Source organism: Schistocerca serialis, chromosome 1, assembly GCF_023864345.2.
Source record: "Schistocerca serialis cubense isolate TAMUIC-IGC-003099 chromosome 1, iqSchSeri2.2, whole genome shotgun sequence".
NCBI lineage: Eukaryota > Metazoa > Arthropoda > Insecta > Orthoptera > Acrididae > Schistocerca > Schistocerca serialis.
In genome coordinates, this window is record NC_064638.1 from 1,175,955,809 (window position 1) to 1,175,967,178 (window position 11,370).

Below are 11,370 nucleotides of genomic sequence, written 5' to 3' on the forward strand. Positions count from 1 at the left end.
ATATGTCAATGAATGGAGCTACAGTGAATTTATGAAATCGCTTCAATCATTTGTAATAGCCCTGTACAGATGATGATGTGTGTGAAATCTTATGGGACTTAACTGCTAAGGTCATCAGTCCCTAAGCTTACACACTACTTAACCTAAATTATCCTAAGGACAAACACAAACACCCATGCCCGAGGGAGGACTCGAACCTCCGACTAAATACCCAACTTGATTGTGTAAAACTGTTTCATTTCTTTGCATGTATAATTCATTCCTTTGTATATATAATTAGTCACCATTAAATATCATCCAGTTATCAGGATTCCTCGTAACATACTTTTCGCATAAACTAGTGAATATTTCAATCTGAAGATTCTACAAAACTTCCTGGCCTTTATATTAGTTCTGCTTCATATCTCACGTAACATAAAACCACACACAACTTACCTATGCTTGAACTACATCCCCATGCTCTACCTTACTTCAAAAACCACACTATCATACAAAGGCATGATCACAATCCAAGACAATCTTCCTTTCATATTCTGTAATGTAATTTACCAATTTGGTAAGAACAAAGGTGTCATCTGTTGTTGACTGATGCTTTTTCAGGAACTTTTTCCTTAGAAATGGGACATCTTAATGAAAGAAATGATTAAAAGGCATACTCACAAGTATGAGAGAACTGATTGTAGCCATGTGAAGTATTGAGACTTTCTTCCACACAACAGGATCAGTAGACATTTTCAAGAGCGCACAGCCAGCTGTCAGTCGTAACCAAGATGACTCTGCATTGCTAAACCACATTTAATAATAATCACTGAGATGATATAATATTTCATAGAACATGTAAACATTCAAACAGGTGTGTGTATGTACGCGGGTAGGGGGGCAGGGGGGGGGGGGGGGGGAGGTAGTATCATTATACGCTGCTGTGCAAAACTTGAGGATGAAAGTAACTTTTGCATGCTTGCCATTGCCAAGTAACATAGCTCAATGAAACTTGGACAATACATAGAAATAACTACTACAGTACAGTATAGAAGGCAGCTGAAATAAATACGAAATGAGATGAACAGAAACGACACTCTTATTCAAAGACAATAATAACACTGAAAACACCATGATTTCATGATTTATGATGGTACCCTGGACAGTATGTGATCACCAGACAGCAACGCATGCTCTGCAACATGCTCCCATTCTGGGCACAAGGGGTGTAAGGAGTTCTTGTGGTAGGCAGTTTCATTTCTCCACCAGCATGGTTGACAACTGCTGGAGGGCTGTTAGTGCTTTTGGACATACTGCAATCTGATAATATTCTTCTTGGGTCTGCAGCTGGATCCTGAAGTTCATCTAGCTAAAATATTTCTGCGGCTCACTTGGCCGCCATCTTCAGGCGATAATGTGTTGCATGAGCACACTGTAACTAAATTCAGATTGCGAGCAGTGGCTCCTTAATAAACTGCAGAAAGCCAACAGCCAATGTGCAAGAAATCATCATAACTGCCCTCTACTGACGTAACCATAAGGTGCTGAAGTGGTAGAAGCTGGTGAAATCAGTAAACCATTATCAAAAACTATTCTGATGGGTGAATCAAACACCATTGTTTTTTTAATTTCTGATAAAACAGGGTTCCAAATCTTATTTAAATACTAAAAAACAATGGTCTCTGATTCAGCCATTAGTGTAGTTTTTGATAACGATTTATCGATTTCTCCGACTTCCACAATTGGGGGCCCTATTATGTTCGCTTGAGCTAGAGGGCAGTGATGATGATTTCTTTTGCATGTGCTGTTGGCCTTTTGTAGAGTGTAAAGGAGCTGCTGCTTGCAGTCTGAATTCAGTTCTGGCGAGTTTGTGCAACAGGTTACTCACCTGAAGATGGTGGCCAGGTGGATTGCAGAAGTAGTGTGGCAAGATGACTTCAAGATCCGCCTGGAGGTCCGAAAAGAATATTATCAGTTATTACGTCAGGAATATGTCTCCCAAGTGAATCTCACATGCGCTCAATGGGCCTTAAGTTGGAACAGACAGGCCAATGCATTCACTAAATATCCTCTCATTCCAAGAGTTTTCTCACCCACATATTTTGATGGGGTTGTGTATTTTCATCCATAAAAATGAAGTCTTGACCAAATGCATCCCAGAAAAGACATGAACGGAAAATGTATACAGTGTCACAATAAAGCTGACTGGTGACTGTACCATGTTCAAAGACATGGTTGTCGTACATTCATCCAACATTATTCCTCCTCACACTATAACACCTGGACCACCAAAACGGTCATGTTTGAAAATGATCCTGTGTGCATTACACACTACCACCTCTCGACATCTGAAGGTATGTGATGCACCCAGGAACATTGTCGAACATGACAATGGTCGTCCAGGTGTTATGGTGGGGGGAGGTATAATGTTGCATGGGCAAATTGATATCCAAGTTTTTGAACATGGTACACTGACTGGTCAACATTATTGTTCCCCATTTGTATCTTTTCAGGGATGCATTCAGTCCTGACCTCATTTTCATGGACGACAATGCACAACTACACCAGCTGCACAAGTGAAGCAGCTCTTGTAATGAGAGGATATTCAGTGACTGGACTGGCCTGTCCATTTCCCACAAAGTAAGCCTATGGCACATAGCATCCACTATAGTGGACAGCTGTAAATGGTTGCTCCTCTGGCATTTTCAATCAGTCCTGTGGCTGCAAATGCACACAGTCCACAGTAGTGGGGATTGCCTACTGGTGTTGTGCCCTGCATGCATTTGCAGCCTCATGAGTAATTTAAAATGCCAGAGAAATTACCATTAAAAACTGTCCACTGCAGTGAAAATCATGAACTTCAGCATGGAATCCAATTGAGCACATGTGGGATTCAATAGGGAGTTATATTTGCAGCATGACCATATGCACCAACAAACATCCACACTGGTGGAGGAATGGAACAGCCCACAACAAGAACACAAAATACAACACAGTGCCTAATAAATTTTTGCATAATTAATGCTACAATCATACTGTAACTTTGATGTGATATGTCATATGTACCTTTTATTATTTTATTAATCTTGTCATGTATTTAAATGTCAAAGAATAAATTCAAACAAACTAATTAAAAAATGAATTCTGTAATTATGATGTAGTAAAAACATTGTCATAGTCGAGGAAGTTTGCTATTGTATAGAATCAAAGAACATGTTTGAAGTAAGAAGTATTGTCACTGGATGCGTAAGCATGGAGTCAGGCAAGATAGTCAGTGGAGAGAGTGTTGCTAGCATCAAGTGGCGAAGTGCAGATGCGGAATAAATTGCTATATACATTCAGGCATACTATGTGGTAGCACATGGTCACAGTACATTGACATCGAGATGAATTAATACTCAAGAAGAGCTGTTTCCATACATTACTGGTGAATAATGACTTGCATTACCAGCAGCAACTCATCAATGAAAGATTAGATTAGATTCGGTTTTCGTTCCATAGACCCAAAAAATGAGGTGATTCTCATGGGTGTGAAACATGTCAGAAAGGATAACATAAAACATTTTAATATAATACTTACTACCCTGATCATGTATCAGGAGTCTGTTGAAATAGGTGAATACAATGTGGTAAACTGGACCAGCTAATATTTACAGAATTAACAGGCTGTCAGAATGAAACACTGTTATGCACTATTAATAACTTTATCATACACAAAATACCTATCTTCACTGTTGTGATCAAGTGCTGTCAAAACCAAAATCTAACAGACATTTTTACTTTAGCTGGCTTAACAGTCTCAGTTAAGATATTCATCTATAGAGTACAAGGAGTTGCCTATCGAGAAGTCTTTAAAACTCTATTTAAATCGTGCTTTATCTGAAAACAAGTTTTTAATGGTTGCTGGCAATTTATTGAAAATGTGTGTCCCTGAATATTGGACCCCTTTTTGGACCAAGGTGATTGATTTTAGGTCTTTATGTAGATTGCTTTTATTCCTGGTATTGATACTATGTTTTGAGCTATTGGTTGGAAATAGAGATGTATTACTTGCAACAAATTTCATTAAGGAATAAATATACTGAGACACAATGGTTAGTACACAAAGTTCCTTGAGCAGGTTTCTACATGATTTTCTTGAATTTACACCACAAATGATTCCTATCACATGCTTTTTCTCCCTAAAAACTTTTGCTCGGTTTGATGAGATACCCCAGAATATGGTCCCATATGACATAATAAAATGAAAGTAAGCAAAGTATTCAAGTTTTTTTTTTATATTTTCATCTCCTACATCTGACATCATTCTCACTGCAAATCCAGACTTGTTGTGGCACCTAAGCAATTCTGTGGTATGCCCTTCCCAACTGAATTTATTATCGAGTAGTAATCCCAGAAATTTAACCACTGTCAACCTCTTAGATCTGCATGTCTTCGTATGTTATACACATGCTGGAAGGAAACCTCTTACAGGTTCTGAACTGCATATAGTGGGTCTTCTCAAAGTTTAATGACAGTGAATTAACTTTCGGTTGGTTTGTGGGGTTGAAGGGACCAGACTGGAAAAGTCATCAGTCCCGTGAATAAACTTTAAACCATTTATTAATATCCGTGAAAATTTGATTAGCAGCTATTTCTAAATCTGTACTAGACTTGCTACTTATTGCAACGATCATCTGCAAACAAAACAAACTTAGCATCTGGCAGTGTAACAGATGACGAGTCACTAATGTAGACAATAAAAGGCAATGGACCCCAGATGGAACCATTAGGAAAACCACATGTAATTAATTCCCAGTCAGATGAAGACAGACTGCTTACTGCACACATATTTCGCAACAACATCCTTTGTTTCCTGTTAGACAGATAAGACTCAAACCATTTCGCAGCATTGCCGGTGACACCATAATATTCTAATTTATTTAAGAGAATGCTGTGGTTCACGCAGTCCAAGGCTTTTGACAGATCACAGAAAATACCAGTAGCCTCAATTTAATATCTACTCCATTTAAGTACATTCTCACTGTAAGTGTAAATAGCTTTCTCTATATCAGAACCCTTAAGAAATCCAAACTGTGACTTGGACAATACATTATTTGCAGTCAGATGCTTAAGGAGATGCTTGAACACAACCTTTTTAAATATTTTTGAGAAAGCTGGCAAAAGTGAAAGTGGTCGATAGTTTGATGGTATCTCTTTATCCCCCTTCTTGTAAAGAGGCTTAACTTCAGCATACTTTAGTCAGTCTGGAAATGTTGTGCTGATAAGAGATTGATTACACAAATAACTTCAGATGGAACTCTTCGATTAACTTCATTGATATTTTATCATACCCACAGGAATACTTAGATTATAAGGATTTTATGAGGGATACTACTTCTTTGGGAAACATGTCATTTCCATTTTACTGAAGTTAGTTTTAAAGACTGGTCTCAGATACTCCATTACACTGTTCACTTAACCTGATAACCCCAAGCTGTTAGTAATGTTAATGAAGAATTTGTTTAAGAGGTTTGTTACCAAAGTCTCATTTATTTTTAGAGCTATCTGTTCCTCTTCCTTTTTGGCCACACCTGTCTCTGTCTTCACTATATCCCACACAGATTTTATTTTGTTGCCTGATGTGATTATCTTTTTCTCATAATAAAGCTGCTTCAATTTCTAGGTTACTTAATTCAATATTTTGCTGTATTCTTTGTAATGCATTACAATTCTAACATCAGAGCTGTTCCTAGATAGTAGGTACCGTCTCTTTTTTGTCCCACATAATATTTTTATTCCTTGTGTAATCCACGGTTTATCTTTTGACTTGTGTGTGATTTGAGTTACCTTTAGGGGCAAACAATTTTCAAAAGTGGAGGTAACTTTATTAATGAATGCTTTGTATTTTCCATTTGAGTCAGAAGTATTGTAAACATCCAGCCAGTTCATGTCTTTGAGCAATTCCCTGATTTTCTCAATTTTTTACTTATTTATTACCCTCCTGCACTCAAATTTCTCACATTTTTTATCCTGAAAAGTTTCACACTTAGCACAAGATGCTGCATGTCATAATCAGATAGCCCATTTACTATTGGTTTTGTGATATAACTTTTTACCCCCTTGATTTGTCTACAAAATGATCACGGTAGGAACTAAATTGAATGATAGTGCTACTGACTGAAACAATTGTTCACTGACAGAGCTTTTCAATAAATCCAAATTAAAATCACCAGCAACCACTATTTCCTTGCCCCCCCCCCCCCCCCCCCCCCATGAGATGAAAGGTAACTCCTTCCACTCCCGGGATTGGGATGACTCCTTACCCTCTCCCTAAAAACCCACATCCTTTCGTCTTTCCCTCTCCTTCCCTCTCTCCTGAAACGCAACCGTTGGTTGCGAAAGCTTGAAACTTGTGCGTATGTTTGTGTGTCTATCGACGTGCCAGCGCTTTCGTTTGGTAAGTCACATCATCTTTGTTCTTTTTTATATACATATATATATAAACAAAGATGATGTGACTTACCAAATGAAAGTGCTGGCAGGTCGACAGACACACAAACAAACACAAACATACACACAAAATTCAAGCTTTCGCAACAAACTGTTGCCTCATCAGGAAAGAGGGAAGGAGAGGGAAAGACGAAAGGAAGTGGGTTTTAATGGAGAGAGTAAGGAGTCATTCCAATCCCGGGAGCGGAAAGACTTACCTTAGGGGGAAAAAAGGACAGGTATACACTCGCACACACACACATATCCATCCACACATACAGACACAAGCAGACATATTTAAAGACAAAGAGTTTGGGCAGAGATGTCAGTCGAGGCAGAAGTGCAGAGGCAAAGATGTTGTTGAATGACAGGTGAGGTATGAGTGGCGGCAACTTGAAATTAGCGGAGATTGAGGCCTGGTGGATAACGGGAAGAGAGGATATATTGAAGAGCAAGTTCCCATCTCCGGAGTTCGGATAGGTTGGTGTTAGTGGGAAGTATCCAGATAACCCGGACGGTGTAACACTGTGCCAAGATGTGCTGGCCGTGCACCAAGGCATGTTTAGCCACAGGGTGATCCTCATTACCAACAAACACTGTCTGCCTGTGTCCATTCATGCGAATGGACAGTTTGTTGCTGTTGCTGTTGCTGTTGCCACGTCCTTATACACAAATATTCCGCGCGTCCAGGGCCTCGCTGCGATGGAGCATTTCCTTTCACGCCGATCACCTGCCACCCTACCTAAAACCTCTTTCCTCATTACCTTAGCCAGCTTCATCCTGACCCACAACTTCTTCACTTTTGAAGGCTAGACATACCAACAATTAAAGGGAACAGCCATGGGTACCAGGATGGCCCCCTCGTACGCCAACCTATTCATGGGTCGCTTAGAGGAAGCCTTCTTGGTTACCCAAGTCTACCAACCCAAAGTTTGGTACAGATTTATTGATGACATCTTCATGATCTGGACTCACAGTGAAGAAGAACTCCAGAATTTCCTCTCCAACCTCAACTCCTTTGGTTCCATCAGTTTCACCTGGTCCTACTCCAAATCCCATGCCACTTTCCTTGACGTTGACCTCCACCTGTCCAATGGCCAACTTCACACGTCCGTCCACATCAAACCCACCAACAAGCAACAGTACCTCCATTATGACAGCTGCCACCCATTCCACACCAAACGGTCCCTTCCCTACAGCCTAGGTCTTCGTGGCAAACGAATCTGCTCCAGTCCGGAATCCCTGAATCATTACACCAACAACCTGACAACAGCTTTCGCATCCCGCAACTACCCTCCCGACCTGGTACAGAAGCAAATAACCAGAGCCACTTCCTCATCCCCTCAAACCCAGAATCCCCCACAGAAGAACCACAAAAGTGCCCCACTTGTGACAGGATACTTTCCGGGACTGGACCAGACTCTGAATGTGGCTCTCCAGCAGGGATACGACTTCCTAAAATCCTGCCCTGAAACGAGATCCATCCTTCATGAAATCTTCCCCACTCCGCCAAGAGTGTCTTTCCGCCGTCCACCTAACCTTCGTAACCTGTTAGTTCATCCCTATGAAATCCCCAAACCACCTTCCCTACCCTCTGGCTCCTATCCTTGTAACCGCCCCCGATGCAAAACCTGTCCCATGCACCCTCCCACCACCACCTACTCCAGTCCTGTAACCCGGAAGGTGTACACGATCAAAGGCAGAGCCACGTGTGAAAGCACCCACGTGATTTACCAACTGACCTGCCTACACTGTGATGCATTCTATGTGGGAATGACCAGCAACAAACTGTCCATTCGCATGAATGGACACAGGCAGACAGTGTTTGTTGGTAATGAGGATCACCCTGTGGCTAAACATGCCTTGGTGCACAGCCAGCACATCTTGGCACAGTGTTACACCGTCCGGGTTATCTGGATACTTCCCACCAACACCAACCTATCCGAACTCCGGAGATGGGAACCTGCCCTTCAGTATATGCTCTCTTCTCGTTATCCGCCAGGCCTCAATCTCCGCTAATTTCAAGTTGCCGCCACTCATACCTCAATTTCTTTGCCTCTACACTTCTGCCTTGACTGACATCTCTGCCCAAACTCTTTGTCTTTAAATATGTCTGCTTGTGTCTGCATGTGTGGATGGATATGTGTGTGTGTGTGTGCGAGTGTATACCTGTCCTTTTTTCCCCCTAAGGTAAGTCTTTCCGCTCCCGGGATTGGAATGACTCCTTACCCTCTCCCTTAAAACCCACTTCCTTTCGTCTTTCCCTCTCCTTCCCTCTTTCCTGATGAGGCAACAGTTTGTTGCGAAAGCTTGAATTTTGTGTGTATGTTTGTGTTTGTTTGTGTGTCTATCGACCTGCCAGCGCTTTCGTTCGGTAACTCACCTCATCTTTGTTTTTATATATAATTTTTCCCACGTGGAATGTTTCCCTCTATTATATTGATATCATTAATTTGAATCGAACAATTACGTTTGTTATTATCACTGTTCAGTTTCGAAATCTTTCCTGTCGTCTTATTTTCCTCTTTCTGTTTTTGCCAGTAGTTGCACTTTGTATTCACCTTCTCCTTTTTACCGTAATCTGCTATACTATTTTATCCCGCCTATATATACTCAATAATACGTAACCCACTTCCAAACCATAACCAAAAAAATTTTTTTGCCGCTTTCAGCACTACCGCCGCTATAATATTCACCGTTTCTAGTTCACAAACAGTTCCTTTCACCTTTTAAACAACCATTTCGGCCAGTTCTAATAACTTTCGCTTTATTTCCATTTCCGTTTTTCCCACATCACTTATAATTTTTAGCCGCTTCCCACAGGTTTTAACGTCATTATTTCTTCGTCAGACAATTGTTAGCCTCATTTTCATAATCTGCCACCACAAAACCACTCACTTTAATATACTACACACAGTTTTTTCGAAATTTTCCCGAATTTCTCCGTCCTTTAACGTGTTTTGGCTGCAACACAACCACCTAACCTTTATGCACATCATTGTCTACCAACCCAAGTCCAACATAGCCCAGCTGTAACCAACACCTTAACGCCTTTTTTCATTCCAGATCTCCAGTTACTTTCCTGTTCACATTTATCTCTCCCATTATATTTCTATTTTCATTTTCATTTCACCTCATGTTACACTTTCCACCTTCTAATACCATGTCACCCTCACAACACCCCCACAACGACCCCATTAAGTTTTATTTACATTCCCTCCGCAAACATGCCTTCGCCCTAGCCAGATTACGCTCCCATATTCTATTTTCTCAGGCTTGTCTGACATTTGGCATTACCCCCAAAGGCCTCACACTTAAAGTTCCCATCTCTGGCTGCAACCCTTCCTTCAATCAGTCCCTATACCAGTTCCAAACTGAACAATCCATTGCCCTCACCCACCTAATCCTTCACCTACACATCAACTCAGCCAATGAACACACCCGTCAACTCCTATCCTTAATAAAAGTCCTTAATCTTTCCTCTCCCACATCCACACCGACTGTTCAGAGCATCCTCCTACAGGCCAACCGTAAATTAGAACAGCATGCCACCCTCCACCTCAAAAAACTAGCCAATCTCCTGGTTTCCCACCTCCGGAAAGGCAACTCACTCACCCTTCACAACCTTTCCAGCAAACCTCAACCTCCTCTCATTGCACACAAACCCAGTCTCTTCCATCTACTCAATCTCCCACTTCCAGCTCACTCCCTCCAAAACCTCAAAATTCCGATCAACACAATCTGGAACCACAACACACTAATTCAGTAGTTAACCTTTCCTCCAAACCTCTCTCCCAATCCGAAACCTCTGTCCTATCCAAAGGCCTCACCTTCAGCCCCACTCCCAGATTCAACCAAACAGCCCTCGTCAAAGATTTACTGTCCTACACTCGTACTCTCTGCTCGAAATATCACTTTGCCACGAAGAAAAATGATCCTAATCCTACTCCTAATGATCCAACTCCCCAAGACACTATCCAAAATGAACCCTGCCTGGAACAGTTCCATCCTCCGTCACAGCGGGACCCACCTCCTCTTCCTCAAAATCACCCTCTCCAAACCTTCCAGGAATTTCTGACTTCCAGCCTTGCATCTCAATCCTTCTTAAAAAACCTTAATCCTACACCCAACATCACCACTGCTGAAGCCCAGGCTATCCGTGATCTGAAGGCTGACCGATCCATCGTCATTCTTCCGGCGGACAAGGGTTCCACGACCGTGGTACTTGATCGTCGGGAGTATGTGGCTGAGGGACTGCGTCAGCTTTCAGACAACACCACATACAAAGTTTGCCAAGGTAACCCCATTCCCGATGTCCAGGCGGAGCTTCAAGGAATCCTCAGAACCTTAGGCCCCCTGCAAAACCTTTCACCTGACTCCATCAACCTCCTGACCCCACTGACACCCCGCACCCCTACCTTCTACCTTCTTCCTAAATTCCACAAACCCAATCATCCCGGCCGCCCCATTGTAGCTGGTTACCAAGCCCCCACAGAACGTATCTCTGCCTACGTAGACCAACACCTTCAACCCATTACATGCAGTCTCCCATCCTTCATCAAAGACACCAACCACTTCCTTGAACGCCTGGAATCCTTACCCAATCTGTTACCCCCGGAAACCATCCTTGTAACCATTGATACCACGTCCTTATACAAAAATATTCCGCGCGTCCAGGGCCTCGCTGCGATGGAGCATTTCCTTTCACGCCAATCACCTGCCACCCTACCTAAAACCTCTTTCCTCATTACCTTAGCCAGCTTCATCCTGACCCACAACTTCTTCACTTTTGAAGGCCAGACATACCAACAATTAAAGGGAACAGCCATGGGTACCAGGATGCCCCCTCATACACCAACCTATTCATAGGTCGCTTAGAGGAAGCCTTCTTGGTTACCCAAGTCTACCAACCCAAAGTTT

General features: G+C 42.0%; 1 protein-coding gene across 1 annotated transcript in view; it reads right to left on the reverse strand.

The window, feature by feature from the left end:
- LOC126456397 (uncharacterized) overlaps positions 1 to 11,370 on the reverse strand; it is a 438,969-nt gene that overhangs the window by 85,799 nt on the left and 341,800 nt on the right. Inside the window, exon 17 of the mRNA XM_050092153.1 lies at positions 661 to 784. Within this exon, the coding sequence (XP_049948110.1) occupies positions 661 to 784 (124 nt within the window). The remainder of the gene's footprint in view (positions 1 to 660; positions 785 to 11,370) is intronic.